Source organism: Gigantopelta aegis, chromosome 9 (genome assembly GCF_016097555.1).
Source record: "Gigantopelta aegis isolate Gae_Host chromosome 9, Gae_host_genome, whole genome shotgun sequence".
Lineage (NCBI taxonomy): Eukaryota > Metazoa > Mollusca > Gastropoda > Neomphalida > Peltospiridae > Gigantopelta > Gigantopelta aegis.
In genome coordinates, this window is record NC_054707.1 from 65,602,128 (window position 1) to 65,625,568 (window position 23,441).

Here is a 23,441-nt window from a genome sequence, read left to right on the forward strand (position 1 = left end):
TAAGTAATGAGGTTGATATATTTAACAACAAACTTGCAATATTCAACTGGTGGCAATTACAGAAGAATCTGTATCAAAGTTTGTTTTGATTAATTAATTATTTAAGCAAATGGGCGTCTAACATTTGGTCATTGTTAACATGTCTAAAAGAAAACCAAAAACATTTTTCCATTAGCAACAAGGGATCTAGAACAGGTGAAACATGCTGGACAAAGCAAGCAGATGTCTGTAATATAAATTCATTATGAGAGGGTCTTTAGCTCCTCTGTATCAGATGCCAAGTTGGAGGATATAATTTTATTACTCTAATGGTTAAACATATCTTGGTACAAATCAAAGTGGTATGTCCCACTAGAACGCCAAGTGGGACGTAAGACTTCGACGTCATCAATTGGCGCACTACAACCTTCCAGGAACTTCAGCCAAGCGAGTGGAGTGATATAAATAAAGATTGGCTATGTGTAATAAATAGGATATTAAACTAGCAACCACTTCAGATCATGTTTATGTCCCTCATGAAATCATTTTCATTCTGGACATAAAAATGATACGAAATGGAAGCTTGTTTAATTTCCTATAAATATGATAACCTTGTTGAGCCTCGTCGTCTGAACACAACGATGTTTCTCTGAAGTAGCTCACCACCGTGTGTGGATGTTTGAAACAAAATCACAAGTCTGTGGGGAAAACTACCTGGTATGACATAGGCATGCAAGTCGGTAAAACATTGAATAGATAAAGTGACATCAAGAGTTTCTTGGAAAATCATTTACTTCTTGATTACAAATGCATGACATTGTACAAGTCTGAAAGGATAAAAACCTATTTTCTTTACTGATAGTATTGTGGTTCCTGTTAAGACACCTACATATAACTGGCTCATATTGGGGATTAACCTGGGGGTCAAATGACCCCTGAAGATCTAAGTAACATTTCAATCCCTAATATATATATATATATATGGATAATTAATTAAAAGGTACTATACACATCAAAATATTAATAAAACTATATTCTTAAAAAATAGTCAAATTTTAAAATTTAAAAAGTGATCTTTCCTTTGAAAACCTTCAACTCAAACTAGTATATTCTAAACAAATGACTAAATGAACTATTAGTCCATTCCATCCTCCTGCAAAAATGTTTTTTTGCATGTAATTTGTTTGGTTTTACATAAGAAGAAAAGTAAAAGTCTTGGAAATAACACAAAAATACTATTTCTGTTTGCAATTTAAAAAACAATCATCTCGGAAATAAATAACTTGTAGTAAATTCCACAGTATGAAAAAACGACGTTCCCTGTGGGATATATGTGAATTTCAAAAAACAAATAATATGTTGGTAGGGGCTCAAACTCTGCTATGATGACTGTTCAAGTTCTCATTACAAGTTGCAATCTGGGAATTGTAAAAAAAAAAAAAATTACATACTTTAGATTTATATAATTTTTTTAAAATATGTATTGCACTCCATGAGGATGAATTGACAAAAGTTCGTAATAGGTTCAGGTCAACCTGAACACACATCTCAGTTATGTGGTCAGTCTGTCCTGGACACGCACCTCAAGTATCTGGTCAGTCTGTCCTGAACACATCTCAGTTATCTGGTCAGTCTGTCCTGAACACGCATCTCAGTTATGTGGTCAGTCTGTCCTGAACACATCTCAGTTATCTGATCAGTCTGTCCTGGACACACATCTCAATTATCTGGTCAGTCTGTCCTGGACACACATCTCAGTTACCTGGTCAGTCTGTCCTGGACACCCATCTCAATTATCTGGTCAGTCTGTCCTGAACACGCATCTCAATTATCTGGTCAGTCTGTCCTGGACACACATCTCAATTATCTGGTCAGTCTGTCCTGGACACACATCTCAGTTATCTGGTCAGTCTGTCCTGGACACACATCTCAATTATCTGGTCAGTCTATCCTGGACACACATCTCAATTATCTGGTCAGTCTGTCCTGGACACACATCTCAGTTATCTGATCAGTCTGTCCTGGACACATCTCAGTTATCTGGTCAATCTGTCCTGGACACACATCTCAATTATGTGGTCAGTCTGTCCTGGACACACATCTCAATTATGTGGTCAGTCTGTCCCAGTGGACAGGTTGGTGACCTATTGATCTGTGTCCTCATTCTGGTACTGAGATGCGAACCCAGTACCAACCAGCCTCGAACACAACAGCATGACCACAGAGGCTGGAATGATAAGTAATTGATGACCAACTGCGGCTAGATTTTGTAATGGTGTCCATCACTAATACAAATCTTGATACATAAACTGCACACAACATACACAAGTCTTGGACAACCACTTGATGAAACAATCACGTGTACTAAATATCAAAGATCTTCAAACAAATCTTCTGGTTCAATGTCGTTCGATGAGCGATTTGATGAATTTGATCCACTCTTGCGTAAACTGTTTTTCCTACTGCTGGAATTAAAACAACAATATGTTTTTATAAACAATTATTAACTGCAGATGACTGTGGATGAACCTTGCATTTACCAACAACAAGTACATACAAACACACACACACACACACAAAAATGAACATAATGATCACACTAAACTTTCTGGCATCGTTTAAGCTACTTGTTCTTTTGGTTAAAAACAAATAGACTTGTGTTTTGTTTTTTAATATTAGAAACATAATGTAATTCTTAGAAGTGACTTTAAGCCTGAATGCTTTATTGATATGTTCATGTACTGTTATAATACAATCAATGTGTTCTAGTGGTGCTCTTAAACAAAACAAACTTTCTGTCTTTTTTGTGTGTGATAATATAGGATGAACTTTGTATTGAATATAGAGATGAAAATGAGTTTAGACAAAACAAACTTTCTCTCTTTGTGTGTGATAATATAGGATGAACTTTGTATTGAATATAGAGATGAAAATGAGTTTAGACAAAACAAACTCTCTCTATTTGTGTGTGATAATATAGGATGAACTTTGTATTGAATATAGAGATGAAAATGAGTTTAGACAAAACAAACTCTCTCTATTTGTGTGTGATAATATAGGATGAACTTTGTATTGAATATAGAGATGAAAATGAGTTTAGACAAAACAAACTCTCTCTCTTTGTGTGTGATAATATAGGATGAACTTTGTATTGAATATAGAGATGAAAATGAGTTTAGACAAAACAAACTCTCTCTCTTTGTGTGTGATAATATAGGATGAACTTTGTATTGAATATAGAGATGAAAATGAGTTTAGACAAAACAAACTTTCTCTCTTTGTGTGTGATAATATAGGATGAACTTTGTATTGAATATAGAGATGAAAATGAGTTTAGACAAAACAAACTCTCTCTATTTGTGTGTGATAATATAGGATGAACTTTGTATTGAATATAGAGATGAAAATGAGTTTAGACAAAACAAACTCTCTATTTGTGTGTGATAATATAGGATGAACTTTGTATTGAATATAGAGATGAAAATGAGTTTAGACAAAACAAACTTTCTCTCTTTGTGTGTGATAATATAGGATGAACTTTGTATTGAATATAGAGATGAAAATGAGTTTAGACAAAACAAACTTTCTCTCTTTTTTGTGTGATAATATAGGATGAACTTTGTATTGAATATAGAGATGAAAATGAGTTTAGACAAAACAAACTTTCTCTCTTTGTGTGTGATAATATAGGATGAACTTTGTATTGAATATAGAGATGAAAATGAGTTTAGACAAAACAAATACAGAAAACTTTGTTGGGTTTTGAAAATTAGTGGTTATGTAAGCTTTTCAACAAAGAGCCAGAATAGAAACGTTTTTGGGTGGCACTAAAATCTAATTCTGCATGGTATGTGGACATTTTTCACTGCTGTATATAAGTAGGATGTATATATTTTTGTAGCTATTAATAAAAAATATCTTGTACCAGTATATTTCCAAGTCCAACCAATCATATTGTTTTATTCGTACTGAACAAAAATGAATTAACGTTTAATGATTATCTAGAATGAACACAAAATCATTGGCTATTAGGTTTCAACAATTCAGTCAAGTTTTAAATTTAACCAGTCATGTTTTAGGTTTAACTAAACAGATTTCAGGTTTAACTATCATATTTTAGACATAACCAATCATGTTTCAGGTTTAACCAATTATCTTTCAGGTTTAACTAACCAAATTTTATGTTCAACCAATCAATCTTACCCGCCATCTGAAGACTTGGAGCTCACTTTTGGTAGAATTGGTTTGGATGGAGTTTGTTTCTTCCTTCCCTGAGTTCGTCGAGCCGGCCTACAAACAGCAAGGTTTATTGATAAACTAGCGAAGGCAAGCATGTTAATTTTAAAACATTCTTAGCAATCATAAGATGCCAGTAATTACTGTTGATTTTTGTTTAAGAAGACCTGGAAAATGAACTAAATGGAATGTATTAAAAATGTGAAAAGATGAAAACAGAAGTACTGTTTAGTAAATCGCTAGTCTAACTAGACATTATTATACACGAAGATGTCATCTTGCATTGCTGAAGCATTGTTTCTACTAACATTGGTAAAATAATAATAATGTGTAAATTACATTAGTATGCCTGACATTATTGAAGTACCCAGATTTTTCTAGTGTCAAACACATCTGCCAAATATATGGAAATAGAAGAGCAACAATATATGAAGAGCATTTGTCAAAAATATTGTAAATTTGTTGTTGAGAATAAGACAATTTCTGCATAGGTACAGTAATATTAATAAACTTCTTTAATTCTGTTACAATGTCTAATTTAGAGGTATTCAAACTTATCAAGCAATAAAGTTCAAATCAAATGGCTAGTTTTGTACTAAAGATTATTAGAAATATTCTCCTTTTATTTCCAATCGCTAAAAATCCATGATATTACAATTTTGCAAAACCATTAAACAAATATTACTTTCTGTAGAATGCAAGATAAGGTGGATATAAAATATATGTTGTCTGCCACTATCAGTTTAACTATTAATAAACATGCTGGATAAATAAGTGTGATACTGAACAAATATTAAATGTTCAAGCTGAGTATATTCTACAAAGAGATGACTCAAAATGAAATCTGAGACATGTTTCTGACTGCTGACTGATCCACGGACCTTGTTACAGCAGAAAACATGTGGTTATTATTGTTAAGTGGGGTACATCTAGAATACACCAGTCTACCTTGTGACAGGATGAGTTGTCGGTTCATCTGTATCATCTTCCAGAACTAGAGACGAGTCATGGTCTGATGTTTTCACAATTGTAGGTTTCTGCCGACGTTTTCTTGAGGTTGTCTTAATAAAATGAATTTTCAGGCTAACTATACTAAATCTACATGGCATTTCATATCAGGACATATCTAAAAACTGTATCATCCACACTGCCTTTTGGCAATTATAAGCTTTATTCTCAGGTTATTTACATTGTAAATTAAAAAAACAAAAAGAAAAAAGTATTAAATAATTTATATAATTTTTTTTAAAGTTCTCACTGTGTTGTACAGAATGAATGCATATAAACAATTCTTACTATTACTAAACATGAACATATCACTGGTTAATATTTGCTTTACTTCTGTGCAAAGTTTTGCTAATTATTTTAAATGACATGGTAGCAAGGGCTGTAACTCTTACCTCTTCATCATCAGTATTTTCTTCTTCACTTTCTCTTCTGAAAACCAAAAATAAAATAAGTCAGTGTGGAAGGAGTGTTTGTTGGTATGCTTTGTGTGAGTGCATGCATGTATACAGATACACATGGCCGTGCATTTTGTGCTTATGCACTATATCTGTTAGTGCAAAGGTGTGTGTAAATAAAAATATTAATACATATGTGATTTTACTCAGATATGTGATAAATTATAACACATTACTTGAATATGAGTTTTTACTGCCATGTCATTCTTGTATAATTAACTACTGTATGTCTTATTTTTGTAAATATGAATATTTTTGTAAATATGAATATCTTGCCCCCTCTTCTCAACCCCAATCAAAGTTTTTTTTAGCTCTATCTCCCTCTTTGTGTGACATATCTGATTATTAACATATGTATTAGTAAAATTGTATTTATTTAAAGTAGGGCTAGTGAATTTTTAATCATGTCTAGTAAATATTTTAAATCACTGATCCCATGGCTAGTAAATGTTTTAAATCACTGAACCCGTGGCTAGTAAATGTTATAAATCACTGATCCCGTGGCTAGTGGATGTTTTAAATCACTGATCCCATGGCTAGTAAATGTTTTAAATCACTGATCCCATGGCTAGTAGATGTTTTAAATCACTGATCCCATGGCTAGTGGATGTTTTAAATCACTGATCCCGTGGCTAGTGGACGTTTTAAATCACTGATCCCATGGCTAGTGGAGGTTTTAAATCACTGATCCCATGGCTAGTAAATGTTTTAAATCACTGATCCCATGGCTAGTGGATGTTTTAAATCACTGATCCCATGGCTAGTGGATGTTTTAAATCACTGATCCCATGGCTAGTAGATGTTTGAAATCACTGATCCCATGGCTATTTAAATCACTGATCCCATGGCTAGTGGATGTTTTAAATCACTGATCCCATGGCTAGTAAATTTTAAATCACTGATCCCATGGCTAGTGGATGTTTTAAATCACTGATCCCATGGCTAGTGGATGTTTTAAATCACTGATCCCATGGCTGGTAAATGTTCTAAATCACTGATCCCATGGCTAGTAAATGTTTTAAATCACTGAACCCATGGCTATTTAAATCACTGATCCCATGGCTAGTGGATGTTTTAAATCACTGATCCCATGGCTAGTAAATGTTTTAAATCACTGATCCCATGGCTAGTAAATATTTTAAATCACTGATCCCATGGCTAGTAAATGTCTTAAATCACTGATCCCATGGCTAGTAAATATTTTAAATCACTGATCTCATGGGTAGTAAATATTTTAAATCACTGATCCCATGGCTAGTAAATATTTTAAATCACTGATCCCATGGCTAGTGGATGTTTATAAAATTCTAGAAGCCCTGAAAGTGGTGTTTCTCTTATGTATTTAGTTAACTGATGGTTGAATTATCCGACTGTATGTCAGATGATTGAAGCATCAGTTAATTAAATACAGTTTAGGTACTAGTCTGATCTATTTACCGTCTGACTTTATTCTGGCTGTTGGTCGAAACATCGTCAGCAGAATCCTCATCCACACCTGTCGTCTCCACTGAAATCCCCACAAACAATCACATAGAAGAGTCAGAGAAATAACCGCTACTTAGTATGTATTTATTGGTAAGTCAGTTACACTAATCTTCATAATATGCAGGTTGTCATCACCACTGAAATCCCCCAAAACAATCAGATAGAAGAGTCAGAGAAGTAACCGCTACTTAGTATGTATTTATTGGTAAGTTAGTTACACTAATCTTCATAATATGCAGGTTGAATAAAATGGATGTAGGATTATGTGTGAGGGACAGATACAGGATATTTTTAGGGAGGGAATGCAACTATGTATATAGTCTTCCAGAGAAATACCCCTTTAGAAAGAGTTGTACATAAAATAGTGGTAATTTTGGTACATACATTTATGAACTGTCTAATAATCAACCCTTCGAAATTAAATACATGCATGCACACGCACACACACACACAGAGACATACACCTGCAGAAACACACACACACACACACACACAGACAAACACACACACACACACAAATAGACACAGACACACACACCTGCAAATACACACACACATACATGAACACATTCAAACACAACACAGCACCTGTACATTTGCATATCACTACTGTTCAGTGTTTAGTTATTTTGAAAAATGGAGTTGCTAAAGATAGTTGAAAACATTTAGTGTAACTTATAGAACTTATATAATCATGGTGGATATATATATATATATCAAATAGCTGATAATAGGTGTTAAACAAATTATTATTTTTTTTTTTTTTTAATTCTTTCTTTTTCTTTTTATTGGCATAGGTACAGTTTGTAAAACATAAATTACAAAATACAAGAAAAAAAGAACAATACACTATACACACATCACGTCATTGAATACAAACAGTATTTGAAAAAAGAAGGTAAAAAGATATGTACATCTGATGTTTCAGGGAGGTATAACATGTATTTGAACACATGGGCTATTTCACTGCAGGTCTCCTATTTCCATTACTTCTATTTTTGCATAAATATATATTATTATAAATGCATTAAAACCAGTTGATTAAATCAACCTAAATAAAAAGAAAACGGAGAAGAAGAATATTTATTCACTGGCTTCTAATACCGCGACAAATAGGCACCATTTTTTAATATGGTCGTCCCCTTGCAAATTTATTTGTGATATTATTTTTTCTGTCATGTAATAATCCTTTACCATGGCTAGAAGACGAGGAAACGATAGTGAGATGTTAAACAAATTTAAGTTTTCTATTACAGCCAATAAAACTGAACACTAACCTTCCATATTGGCCCCTTCTGGGTGAGTTTGGTCCCCAGTGCCTAGAAATAAAAATTATTATCTATTAAATTTACAACATTGTCAACAACTTGGATGTTGCTGAAGAAATATCAAAAAACCTATTCTTTATAAAATCTCTCAAGAAATATTAATCAGTAAAAATTAGTGAAAGAGAATTGGATGATACAAAATTGTTTAGAAATGTTTAACTAATTCTGTTTCCAGTGCAACATTAAAATTTTCAATTTTGAGTGATAATGTTCAGACCTGTATATAAAGGCCACCTGTCTATAAGAACTACTCACCATGACATTTTAAACTTCTTATCTTCTCCTTTTTACTGTTCAACACTGCAACAAACTGAAATTTAAATAAAGAATAACTAGATAATGACGTCAGGTAAGAATGGGAAATTCTGTGAGGCTCTGCCGAGCGGAATTTATTCAGCCTGAAAAGAATAAAGCTGATATCCAACGTCATTAAATAGTTATTATCTTTATCCTGCAGACCATAAACATTATGAGGAAAAACTATTATTTCTGTTATTTCAGCTACATTGTACGATGACCTCGAGGTCAAATGAGCAATTTTGTAATGCAGCTTTGCGTGTGACATGAGTGATGTCAAAAGTCATATCGTGCTAGTAGCCGTCACAATATTCTATCAACAGAAACGGTGGCTGTAGGATAAAACACCACTAAATTCATTTCTTGAAATTTGACTTTCAAACAAAGAAAACAGTCGGATTTATCTCTTTATTTAAAAACGAAAATTATACTTCCAGCCATTGTAGGATAAAACACCACTAAATTCATTTCTTGAAATTTGACTTTCAAACAAAGAAAACAGTCGGATTTATCTCTTTATTTAAAAACGAAAATTATACTTCCAGCCATTGTAGGATAAAACACCACTAAATTCATTTCTTGAAATTTGACTTTCAAACAAAGAAAACAGTCGGATTTATCTCTTTATTTAAAAACGAAAATTATACTTCCAGCCATTGTAGGATAAAACACCACTAAATTCATTTCTTGAAATTTGACTTTCAAACAAAGAAAACAGTCGGATTTATCTCTTTATTTAAAAACGAAAATTATACTTCCAGCCATTGTAGGATAAAACACCACTAAATTCATTTCTTGGAATTTGACTTTCAAACAAAGAAAACAGTCGGATTTATCTCTTTATTTAAAAACGAAAATTATACTTCCAGCCATTGTAGGATAAAACACCACTAAATTCATTTCTTGGAATTTGACGTTCAAACAAAGAAAACAGTCGGATTTATCTCTTTATTTAAAAACGAAAATTATACAGCCATTGTAGGATAAAACACCACTAAATTCATTTCTTGGAATTTGACTTTCAAACAAAGAAAACAGTCGGATTTATCTCTTTATTTAAAAACGAAAATTATACTTCCAGCCATTGTAGGATAAAACACCACTAAATTCATTTCTTGGAATTTGACTTTCAAACAAAGAAAACAGTCGGATTTATCTCTTTATTTAAAAACGAAAATTATACTTCCAGCCATTGTAGGATAAAACACCACTAAATTCATTTCTTGGAATTTGACTTTCAAACAAAGAAAACAGTCGGATTTATCTCTTTATTTAAAAACGAAAATTATACTTCCAGCCATTGTAGGATAAAACACCACTAAATTCATTTCTTGGAATTTGACTTTCAAACAAAGAAAACAGTCGGATTTATCTCTTTATTTAAAAACGAAAATTATACTTCCAGCCATTGTAGGATAAAACACCACTAAATTCATTTCTTGGAATTTGACTTTCAAACAAAGAAAACAGTCGGATTTATCTCTTTATTTAAAAACGAAAATTATACTTCCAGCCATTGTAGGATAAAACACCACTAAATTCATTTCTTGGAATTTGACTTTCAAACAAAGAAAACAGTCGGGATTTATATCTTTATTTAAAAACGAAAATTATACTTCCAGCCATTGTAGGATAAAACACCACTAAATTCATTTCTTGGAATTTGACTTTCAAACAAAGAACAGTCGGATTTATCTCTTTATTTAAAAACGAAAATTATACTTCCAGCCATTGTAGGATAAAACACCACTAAATTCATTTCTTGGAATTAGACTTTCAAACAAAGAAAACAATCGGATTTATCTCTTTATTTAAAAACGAAAATTATACTTCCAGCCATTGTAGGATAAAACACCACTAAATTCATTTCTTGGAATTTGACTTTCAAACAAAGAAAACAATCGGATTTATCTCTTCATTTAAAAACAAAAATTCTGCTTCCAGCCATCAAAAAATGATAATTCTGCTTTCCAGTGGAATTAATCACTAAAACTTCTGGCTTTAAGAAAAACATATCATTTACCTTCATAAATATCCTATTTTGATAGTACAAGGCTGACTGCACTGTTGCATTAAAACAAGATTAAAGAGTTGATTTATTATCTGACACTAAGTAATACTTTTCCCCTCAAAACCAGACCCTTTGTAAATTGGAATTCCCTCATAACTGGACCATTTGTAAATACCAGTGCAGACCATAACATCAAAGTTCGAAACTCACCAAAACAAATGGTGGCCCAAAAAATAGTAATGCATGTTGGCAAATTATGGTAAGCGAACCACGAGCAAGATTTTAATGTGGAATACAAATATTAATAGTGACTCATGTGTCATAGCTTTAAACAAGATAATATTATTTGAGCAACTAACACTATTATTTTTTAATATTTAAGTTGTCGAAACAGGACATTGATTGCATTTGGGACCTGGGGGCTAATTCACTAAACTCTCGCAACTTTGCGATCTCACAGTGCAATGCAAAAAGACTTGCAAAGAGGATACTTTGTTGTCTAGCAGAGCCTAAGAGACCTTTGTGAATTAGGCCCCTGGCCACAGGCAGTTTCGAGCCCTGAACATGGGATTCCCCTTAAAAAAGGATTTTTTACTCGATCCCATGGATTTCACTGTAAATGGAATTGCAGAGATTATGAAAAAAGAGACAATGTAGTGTACCTTTGAGTATAAATCCTTCTCCATTTCCTCCTTTGCTGTTACACATTTGTCTAGTCTCTGCAAGAAACAAATCTACAGTTAACAAATGATGTTTTAATCGAAACGGTTACTTCTGCTCATATTTAACACACACAAAAATAACGACACAAATAACCTGAACAAGATCTCCAAACACAATGAATCTATGAAGATGTATACCTAATCCGAGTTTACCCCACTGCTGAAGAGATGATGGCTTTGGTAAAAGCTACATTTGTACCTTCCCTTCATGTCCATGGTGAATAAGCAATTTCTTCTTACCAACTGCTGGTTGAGAAGCATGTTTACATATAAATACTTAAAGCATGCTGTGTTATTGGCCAAAGGTTCATTGTCAGTCTCCAAAAAGCTTAGCCTGCCTGAGGTGAAGTTATTTTTGTAGTAACTAAAATATTACAAATAAACATCTGATCGTTTTTCTCAGAAATACATTCATTGTCCAGTTCTAAGCAGAGAATTTGAGTCCAAAGTTGTCAAATGTTTTCAGTGTAGTAAAGCTAATCACACAATGGTAGGTTGAATATAATCTTGCCACAGTATATTGGTGACACACTGACTCATTGCAGTCCTTTTAGATTGAAAGTTAAACAGACCTGTCTTGACTTTGCTACTGTCACTATTTGTTTTCGACTAAGCATCATTTTACCAACTACAAATACATATCAAATAAAAGGTCATATTTACAATATGGATATCCATTGGTTGTCCTACTGGTTATATGAGCTCAAACTTCATTTGACAGTTTAATTTAAAAAATAAAATAAAAATTATGTTCAAAATTATTATGAGGTCAAAATCCAGCTTTGGATAGACAATAATATGCAAATAATAAGTACTTCTAGCCAATTAAATGTAACATTTGTTGGAAACATCTTGCAATGGCAGTAAATTCCGGACAGTCTCTTTAGCAACTCAAGAGATAAACACTAACTTTCAAAGCCATTGTGCGTTCCTGGGACAAACGCTCATTATCTGTTTCTAACGTGTGAATCTGAGTCTGTCGCTGTCCGATCTTCTCTATACAGTGACTGAACATCTCACAGATCAAAACTCTGCTGTCTGGTTTCAGGTCGAGGCTTGCTGATCCCATTTGAAACTATATAAAGATAAAATCATAAAGATATAATCGTAATGCTTTTATTTGCTAAATTTTTATGACAGAAATAAATTCTTGGGTTACTTTTGGGCCAACTAATTATAAACATGTGGTTTACATCAAAGACACTGGATAATTTTAAGTTATAAAGGATGAGCTAACAATGTTTAGTAATAAATATATTTTATGTAAACAAATATGGTCTGTATGTTAATGGAAATAACATCTAAGTGATATTCATATAAAAGTAATTTTTTTGTTTTAAACATTAACACATTTTAAAATCTGTCCCCCAACCCCACCACACATGTACACCACACTTCATCCCAGCTGGTAAAATATGTTGAGCTTTTACACAATGAAAATAGGATAAAATTAACTGGGTTCCTATCAAACATTAGTACAAAAGTATTGTACAACTCCTTCTCTTTATAAAACAACCCTCATACACCTAAGGTTATGACATACTAAAACTGTTACTTCCACTCTAAATATTTTGTTTATGGAAACAAATGCAGGGATATGGTGCCAGTTAAAATAAAAATAAAAAATCATCTAAAATTTCATTTTTAAACTTTTCATATCAAATCAAATCTAATTTGTCGTTTTATTTTCTTGTCCATCTGCTTTATGAAAATTACTTTGTTGCAAAAAAGCTGAAATGTAATAAAAAGCTGCAGAAGACATCCCTAATATGGTATACAATGACCAAAGCATAAAGTAAGCTTTTTATAGTTGAATTTAAAATCTTTTACCCGGATGTCATCTGCAGGAACATATTTCTTCCAAATAAAGCTGACAGAGTTATCTCCCTGTGGTTTGACCTGATACTCGAAACTGAGGTCACCAGTTTCTTGTCGGGTGAACGCCTTTGCAGTCTGCTTGACAAACGTTTCAAAATCCATCTTCATCTTGGTACACAGTCGATCAAGGTCATCTTCAGTTACTGAAAAGAAAATATATATATGACAATACATGATACTCAGTTAACAGTTTTTGTTAACAGACACAAAAAGGAAAGGAATGTTTAACACTACCTCAGCACATTTTAACTATGGCTACATCAGGCCTCCAGATTTCTCAGAAAAGTTCATTTCTGATCAAATGTCACCAAAAGTATGGAACTAAAAGTCTACTACTTATTATCATAATGACCAAAATTTTTTATTTCTGATGGGTTCGGATGAATGCAGACCACAGAACCAAAACAAAGAGAAGTGTTTTCAATTAAGCTACTCCTAACAAAAAAACAGCAACAGATTTATTTGTGTGCTCTTTTTCATAATCAGGACAGCACATACCACAATTTTTTATATACCAATAAAGGGGTACTGGTTGTTTCTGATAAAATGCAAGTACCTTGAAAGAGATCAATCCTACATGTATGGCTTATCACAAATGAAGCAAGCACTCTACCACTAAGATACATCCTATCATTTTCTTTAACAATACTGAGGTGAAAGCTAAACAAAAGTTTGATAATAAAAGTTGATCTATTTTTTTTTATAAATAGAGATTAAAATTATCAAGGTGTTATTGTTTTACAAGTTTTCATCCCTGAATAATGTTGTTTTCATAAAACAACCACATCTGTTTACGTTTTCAGTTAGTTTAAAGGTAGGGTCAATTCAAACAAGAGCCTTATGTGTTGGAAAGATACTAACACATACTGACACTTTAGCAAATACAAAACGCGTAATTTTAGAGTTAATAAAAAACCATGATTATTCCTGCTAACTGGGGGCAGCCATTTTGTTTTGTGTTTGTGACGTCCGGTGGGATAGCTTGGGGCAAAGCTCCTGACCATCTCCTGTATGTACAGTGTAAACAAAAGCAGTAATTTTCGACAAGGCGCTTCTCTTTGATCAACCTGACTTGTAAAACAGCATAAATAACGTAATAATATAATAAACTATTTAACTAAATACATTTCAAGTTGCATTAATGGAACAAAATGGGGTTATTATATAGTATTTTTCTCTGTTAAATAATCCAAAGGGAAAATGTGCACTATTAGGCCTATTGATATGCTACGTTGGAGCAAAAACGACAACCCATGATACCCAAGTGATAGTTTTCTTTTCTTTGGGACTACGTATTTGGTCAGTTCTGTGGTTTTAGATGGAAAAGTCTACTTAATCAATAGTTTTACATAACTATTTACAGTAATAAACCATGTCCATTACCATTTTAGGGGCGACAGGTAATATTCCACAACGCCGGTATGTATTTTTGTGTCTAGACAGTGTCAGTTAATTGGCTCGTCTGGTTACCAATCAAATACACACCTGCCAATCAGGAATCACAGGTAGAAGCAACTAACAGCATAGACCAATTAACTAAGAAAACACTCCGTGTATCATTTCAGTGCGTAGGTTAATGCATGGACAAAACATTGTTAATTATTTCTACTTGTTGTGTAGCCACTTTGACAAAGGTATTTTATTTTGTATTGAAAAATAATATATATAGTCCTGGCTATACTTATTGCTAGCTTACTGGGATGTGTATTATTACAGAACATTGCAATGTATGACTATTTATCATCCCGCAAAAACCAGGTAGATTGTGTTTCTCTAGTTCTAAGGCTTATTCCTGATGTTACGCGTTAAGTATTACATAACCACCAGCTTGCCAGAGGGCGTACTCACTGAGATGGTACAAAATGGCTGCACCCATTATATATAATAGCCGTCACATTTAACCATTTTATTAATTAACTATACAATTATACGTGTTGATATTAAGTAATAATGTGCATTATATATCGTTGCATATGCATACCAGGCCAAATGCCGTAATTGTCCCTTCCTTTAATAAATAGTCACATTAAAAAAATGCAGACAGGCAAGACTAAGGAAGTTTATTGCAAAAAAACAAACTCAATAGAATGTATTCAGGGAGCAAGGAGAGACTAAATATGTGTATTTGTTAAAAGTAGGGTGAGGCCTTAATATACAGTAGGCATTAGCCTAGTATTTGATTACATAATAAAATATTGTTTAAACAAGGGGAGGGGAGAGAGCAAAAGAGGGAAGAAAGAGAAATATTGAGATAACAGATACAAGGGGGGGGGGGGGTAAAACAGATGGAGAGACACATGGATAGACAGATGGACAGGTAAACTGGAGAGAGCTGAGAAAAATTAATGAGAGAGAATTAGAAAGCGGAGACAACAAAAACTTAATTTTATAAAACCTAATAAAGTAAAATGGTAGTGTTTTAACTCTTAAAAGTCATTTATTCATCTAGTCCCAGAAGCAGGATGTAAAATTTTCAGTGTGAGTGGTGGTATAAACAAACCGTCTCATCTCACCCCTTCAGGTCAGTTCCTACTCCAACTGGAGTTCATTAACTCACCCTGCCCAGCCCAAACTCGTTCTCCATCTGTGATGGTAAGTTTGAAGCCTTCCTTGCCACCATCCTTGAGTTCAGACAACAGATAATATGACTTCCTGGGGGCTGTCTCAATCTTCACAAAACAAGTGGTTGTCATTTTTACTAAAACAAAATCAATAAATCTTGTTATAATGAACACAGGTACATCTATATTATTGTTTCACTGAGAATTGAAAATGGAACCATTTTCCTAAAAACAAATTCATTCTAAAATTTACATTACTTTCATGCCTATTATGCTTTATACATATAGTCAGACCTTGTTACAATGAACCTGTTTGTCCTTGGGTCACTTTGTCATTATATCCAATTTGCCACTGCAACAAATTATCAAGTTATCTCCCTTGTTCCAATAAAAGAATTTTTAAAGTACACAAAGTGCCTAATAATTTATTAAAGTATAATCAATAAAGCAAGGTCTATTCTCTGTCAATAGTCATATACTTGTTTAAAAATCCTGTAACTGGTACATGCTTCTGTCCAGCACGTTTCTAAATCATGCATCGGTTTCCACAAATTGTCAACGTGCACACCCCCTAATTCTGGAAATTGTTCAAAGCAAGCAATTGTTTTTTCTGTTCCTTTTTGGCAACACACCAACTTACATATAACGGTTCATCATCAGAATCGTCATTGCTATACGTAATACAAATGTACAGTATTAAATCAAATAAACACAAGACACATCCGAGATTATTCCTTTAATAGAATGACTAAACCTTAATTACCAGCTTCACCTTCTTATTCATTCAAATTCATCTCCAGAATGAAAGTCAAACTGTGGCCTTGGCTGTGGAGAATCCATCTGACTACAGGATGAGAATTCTGACTGATGTTCTTCCACAACAGGAGAAGGGAAAGAAGGAAGGAAATGTTTTATTTAACGATGCACTCAACACATCTTATTTATGGTTATATGGCATCAGTCTTATGGTTAAGGACCACACAGATATTGAGAGAGGAAACTCACTGTCACCACTTCATGGGCTACTCTTTTTTATTAGCAGCAAGGAATCTTTTATATGCATCATCCCAAAGACAGGATAGTACATACCACAGCCTTTGTTACACCAGTTGTGGAGCATTGGCTGGAATGAGAAATAGCCCAATATGTCCACCAACAGGGATCGATCCTAGATCGACCGCGTATAAAGCAAACGCTTTACCACTGGGCTGCATCCCACCCCCAACAGGAGGAGGGAGCAAGGATAGAGTTTCTCTGCACTGCTTACACAATTTATGCTGTGTGGTCAGTCCCCAAATTGGACTTTTTGAAGCCAGCTCTTCACTGACATTTTGCAAACCCTTTGTCTTGCGTTTAGTCGGGTGATTGTTCTGAGGATCAGCACACTTTTTAAGCAGGTTTAAGTCCTTTACTCTAGTATCCATAGTTGCATAACAATTGCAGCCAATGAGGTTTGAGAGTATTTGTATGATTCCTCAGCACTGGAAAACTAAGAATCAGATATCACATGAAGAAAGTTGCAACTCTTATATGTTCTTGTTGCATGAACAAAGATTACTATGAACAATGTGACTGAAACTACTTCCAGAAATTTCCAGATGTAAGAGTTTAAAGTTTGTTTTGTTTAACAACACCACTAGAGCACATTTCAGATGTAAGAAGACAATTTAAGTTTCCCTAGTGGGGATTTCCCAAATTTCCAAGTGGGGAATCCCATAATGAGTACCGCATATTCTGATAAAGCACAGTGTGCGATTTTGAGGAGAGTCTTAGAGCCCAAGGCTCGCAAAAATCATATAATTATTTGTACAAATTACATTGATTCTTCAAAATGACACAATCAACATATATCTCATAATCCTGGGAAACCTGTCTTGAACAGCGATCTTTTCCACAGATTCATGCCCAGCATTTAGTGTGTCTTCTGTTCTACTGGAGATGCACAGCAGGGCTCGCTGTGTTAGTGGTGGGCTCTAAAGAACTGCAAACAGGGAGACCTTATGACACTTCAATTTTTAAAACCAAAATCGCACACTGAAGCATTCTAATTAGAAATGAAATAATATGCCAAATACATTACACTATATAGTCTGTTCATTTTAAAAGTGGCACCTGATGTAGATTAGTACTATTCATTGTAGTACATTAAGTGTGACTTAAGATGAATAGAGTACCCATGTATACATAACTGACTCTCAGAAACCCTTCAAGTGCCCATCCTGAGCTTTACAAGGACTTTTCTACGAATATACATCTATGTTCTGTGGACTTGTTGAAAACATCTGAGATTATGCATTTCAGGGAGGTGAACCGGCCTCGGTGGCGTCGTGGCAGGCCATCGGTCTACAGGCTGGTAGGTACTGGGTTCGGATCCCAGTCGAGGCATGGAATTTTTAATCCAGATACCGACTCCAAACCCTGAGTGAATGCTCCGCAAGGCTCAATGGGTAGGTGTAAACCACTTGCACCGACCAGTGATCCATAACTGGTTCAACAAAGGCCATGGTTTGTGCTATCCTGCCTGTGGGAAGTGCAAATAAAAGATCCCTTGCTGCTAATTGCCCATGTAGTGGCGACAGCGGGTTTCCTCTTAGAATCTGTGTGGTCCTTAACCATGTCTGATGCCATATAACCGTAAATAAAATGTGTTGAGGGCGTCGTTAAATAAAACATTTCTTTCTTCTTTTTTTCAGTGAGGTGAAGGTGAAGGTCAGTTTGAAAATATATATTATACATTTTAGAGCCTTCACCAAAATTTGTTCTTGTAAAAAACTTTAAAATAATAGATGAGTCACCTTCCTACTTTGCCCTTTATCTCAGAAAACGCTTGACCGATGGGTTTAAATTTTTGGCTGTAAGGCTATTTCCTGAGCCCTAACTAGAGTATAAAGTTGAAGTGAAATCCGAGAGGGTCATTGTTTTAGGCGAAAATGTGGACATGGAATGACCCAAAGACAATACATGGCTCCCGATTTAGCAGATATAAAAAAACTTGAAAATCAGGTGATACTTTTGTAACACAGAAAAATCAACCTCCACTGAGGGGATTCGATCAGTATGAAAGTTCATTGCTCTACCAACTGAGCTAATAGGGAAATTCGCATTAGCTACTGCCAGTAGGAACACTTTATACCAACACTCCCCCCTCAAGGGAAGCTACGTCTTGGAGCTGTTGGCCACAGGCAGTTGAACTGTTTTGGGTCCTGACTGGGTTATAATTTGCATTCTTGTAACATTGTAACACAGAAAAATCAACTTCCACTGAGGGGATTCGAACCAATGACTCTTTAGTATGAGAGTCCAGCTCTGTACCAACTGAGCTAATAAGGTAATTCCCACTGGGTACTGCCAGTAGGAGCACTTTGTACCAACACTACCACACTTTGTTGGCTTGCGACAAGATCAAGGATGTAAAGTAGCTGCATGTGTGTGGTGTGTAGGGGAAAAACGGGTTAGTTGAGCCAATTTTTACTGTTAACAAGTCCAGTGCTTGAATTAAGACATGCTAGGTGATGGTTTATAGTCTAATGTTTGCAACATACAGTTGTGCACACATTCTAGTCAAGTTATCATAAGTTAGTCGTGTCCCTGCATAATAGTGGGTTATCAAACATTTTATAAAAAATGGCTCAAATAACCCACCTTCTGGGTGCCAGGTCAAGGGGCAAGTTGATCAATATACTGTACTTTACTTGAAGATTGTTTTATTTGAATGCAAACAAATTCAAACATGATAAACATAGTAATTTGAAACTCCAAACATATTAAGCATATAGGAATGTCTGATAAACATATTGTACGACTGAAAACATTCATTTTGAATATGTTTCTCTACAATAGCCTACTACGAGAAATTTCTCGAGAACATATAACACAAATAATAATATACTTTCATGACTATATAAGATACCATCAATCACGTTAAATCATAGAATAAAGTCAATAAGAATGCATTAACATTTGAGAACTAACTTCAAATCCTGTCTCAAACATAAATTACTTGAATGTTCCATCTTGACACATGTTATTCTGTATATCTGTAAGTCCCACTTAGTAAGATCACACATGAAGATTGTTTTATTCGAACGCAAACAAATTCAAACATCGTAATTTTAAAATCCAAACATATTAAGCATATAGGAATGTCTGATAAACATTGTGAGTATAAGACTGAAAATTTTCATTTTGAATATGGAAAAAACATACTGGAAAAAAGACTATAGGGGTAAGTTGATCATATTTAGAAAACACAATAGGGTAAGTTGTTCATGGATCAACATACCCCAATCAGACTGACACAACTTGCCCAATACTGGCCATTTTAATATTTTAATCCATGATGTTAAAATGGTGGCACAAACTTAACCCAAACTGTTCATGGAAATACACAGTAATACAATGTTTTAATCACAAGTGAGGGAACATGCAAAATATTTATGATTCTCTTGATATAAATCAATATACCTTGAGTGATGAATCTTACTTTCTCCTGTTTTAAAATGTCTTTTTCAAAGCAAAATTTACATAAGTGTGCCTGCTGCCTGACCATTACATCATTGAGGCACAGGGTCATGGCCTCTCCAAATATGGTGCCAAATGTCACATGTCTCTATTCAGAAACCAATGGGAAGGGGTGGATCAACTAACATGTCCCTCCCCTACTGCTGCCTTTGGTGGTGAGCAGTTATTACAGGTGGCAAATTTAATCAGTTTTTAAATCATTGAAATTATATTTTTATTGTAATTAAGTGTTTTCAGGTGTCGGATGCACATTTGTTCCTAATTTACTCTGTCGGTGTCAAAAGGCTTGAATTCTGGTGTAATGAACAGAATGACATTGATGTATGCTTGTTCCTGACAAATTGTGGTCAGATGGTGTAAATGTTGTTGTAACAATGGTCAATGTAATGAGGTGTGACTGTAGATATAAATATATATATATATATATATATATATATATATAACTTTACTACAGTTAGACAAACAATCATTTCATTCTTTCTTTCAACCATTTCTTTTCTATATCAAATAAAGAATGTTTTGAGGTGCAAAAAAACTTGTTGCTGTTTTTTCTTTTACATTCTTGTCTGGCTAAAAAGTATCAAAAGTACTAATTTTAACAAGTTTACCGACATCAACAGACTCCTGTTATAGCAGCAAGAAATACTTTATAATATGCATTTTCTACAAATAAGAAAGCACACCCTACAGCTCTAACATGCCAGTCGCAAAGCACTGGCTAAGATAAGGTTTTTCCTTAATTTATTTAAAATAACAAAAACCAAAACCAAGTTTGAGCGTCCTCTGGTTGTATTCTTTTTATTTGTGAGAATAGGTCTGGAGTACAAGAGTTCAAAACTGTCACTTTCACCATTTTAGACAACTAAATTAAAGGGTTATTAAGTATTGTGTCTAAAATACACACACAGGTACATGTAGTTTCTTACACCTAATGCTAATAGTTTCATTATTTTGACTAAGATTGACGACAGTCACTTTTGACACCCTTGTTTTGGCTTTGTATACAATAAATATAGCATATCTTACCGTCATTTTACTTAAAATCAATATTTCGTAAAAGGTACAATGTTTTAATCACAAGATTTTCTTCAAATACATTCAGGTGCAATAGTAAAGTTCAAACAAAACATTTTCAATAGCATGTTCCGCAAGGCTCAATGGATAGGTGTAAACCACTTGCACCGACCAGTGATCTATAACTGGTTCAACAAAGCCCATGGTTTGTGCTATCCTGCCTGTGGGAAGTGCAAATAAAAGATCCCTTGCTGCTAATCGGAAAGAGTAGCCCATGTAGTGACGAAAGCGGGTTTCCTCTCAAACTCTGTGTGGTCCTTACCATATGTCTGACGCCATATAACCGTAAATACAATGTGTTGAGTGTGTCGTTAAATAAAACATTTCTTCTTTTTTTTTCAATAGCAATTTTGCACTGGAATTTTCCTAGCATTCTTAAAACTGGTCCACTAAGTGACTAACCCTGGGCAAAATATCCGCCCCCCCCCCCCCCCAACACACACTCATTAATTCCATATATAAGCCCCATAAAAAAAAATCCCTCTTTAAATTCAACATTGATGGGAGGGGGGGGGGGGGGGGGTAGGCGGGGAAAGACTTGCTAACTTCCAGCATGCTAGCCCGAGTACTCTGACTGTAAGAGAGCTAGACGGACATTTGGACATAAATACGCTCTCATTACAGTCAGAGACCAACCTATGTATTTTTTTGGCAATTCCTGACAACCAAAAAGTTGGTAAAGATTCCCGCTCTAATACCACACCAATCCTATGTTTGATGTCAAATACCTTTACATCGATCATTTTCAAGTTAACTGATAAAAAAAAAATCCACATATTAATCACTAATACACCTACTACAGAAAGAAATCTGACAGCACCCACATTCAGCTAAGCTTCGGCAAACTCCGGACAGCAGAATTCTAAGTTCGTCAACCTATATCGTGACGTTGCATCACATGATCGCCCACTCAGCCATTCCGTCTACTAGGTGGAATAGCCCAGTGGCGATCACGTGATCTACGTTTCGAAATAGGTCACTGAGCTTTGTAATTATGGTGACGGAGAGAGCTAGATGGACATTCTGACTGTAATGAGAGCGTATTTATGTCCAAATGTCCATCTAGCTCTCTTACAGTCAGAGTACTCGGGCTACCAGCATGCATGTTAATACCATCACTAACCTTAACCCTAAACCTAACCCTGAATGAACTGAATGCTGGAACGTTCGGAAGTCTTGCCCCAGCGGATATCTTTCCCATCAATGATAAAAAGAACAACAATAATTTTTAAACAGAAAATAAGTTGATTACACCGATACGGTATTAGGCAGATCACGAAAACATCATGTTGCGTCATAACATATGACTTTCAATAAATTATGAAATTAAATATACTTAAAATTCATAATGCTGTTATATTGCCCAAAAATCCCCACACTAATTCGTGTACATTTACCTATTACAAATATTCCTCAAACATCATTTGTCTATATGACATTTTATTTAAACGAACAAAACAGAAAACTGACAAGTGCTTTTAACTGGTTTTCTTGCTTTTGATACGCATTTACTTACAATTTTTATTGTCGATTGATTACCAGTCAACAGTAGGAAGTGTCTCCACGTTGTCAATAATGGTTTGTATCTGTGTTATTTTACATATTTAATCTTATTTTAATCGCATACACCAACGTTTCATATTCATTTTATGATACAAAATCAGTGTTACATGTATTGAATCTAGATCGGTCATTAATGAACCCTTCAGTTTAATTATATTGTGATATTGTGTAGGCTACTCCTTCAAACTCCTTTGAAAAAAAGAAAGAAAAGAGGACCGGAGACAGATTTCTGGCTATTCAGAGACCGGCCTCGGGACAGACACGCTCGAAGCTCTAGTGGCATATGAGCATGTCCAAAACGTACCCGACCCAAGAGGACCCCG

General features: G+C 34.4%; 1 protein-coding gene across 2 annotated transcripts; it reads right to left on the minus strand.

The window, feature by feature from the left end:
* Window positions 1-1,959: 1,959 nt before the first annotated feature.
* LOC121380494 (DNA repair protein XRCC4-like) lies at window positions 1,960-23,041 on the minus strand. Of its 2 annotated transcripts, none has more exons than XM_041509322.1 (12): window positions 22,953-23,041; window positions 15,957-16,097; window positions 13,352-13,542; window positions 12,432-12,596; window positions 11,462-11,518; window positions 8,747-8,801; window positions 8,441-8,482; window positions 7,116-7,185; window positions 5,616-5,652; window positions 5,164-5,276; window positions 4,183-4,269; window positions 1,960-2,441 (listed from the first exon to the last, which is right to left on the minus strand). In XM_041509322.1, the coding sequence occupies exons 2-12, from the start codon at window positions 16,090-16,092 to the stop codon at window positions 2,351-2,353; spliced, it is 1,044 nt and encodes a 347-aa protein (XP_041365256.1). In that variant the 5' UTR covers window positions 16,093-16,097; window positions 22,953-23,041; the 3' UTR covers window positions 1,960-2,350. The 2 variants fall into 2 exon arrangements, with proteins under 2 accessions (XP_041365256.1, XP_041365255.1); XM_041509321.1 differs by having other exon boundaries at window positions 1,960-2,444.
* Between the last annotated feature and the right edge of the window lie 400 nt (window positions 23,042-23,441).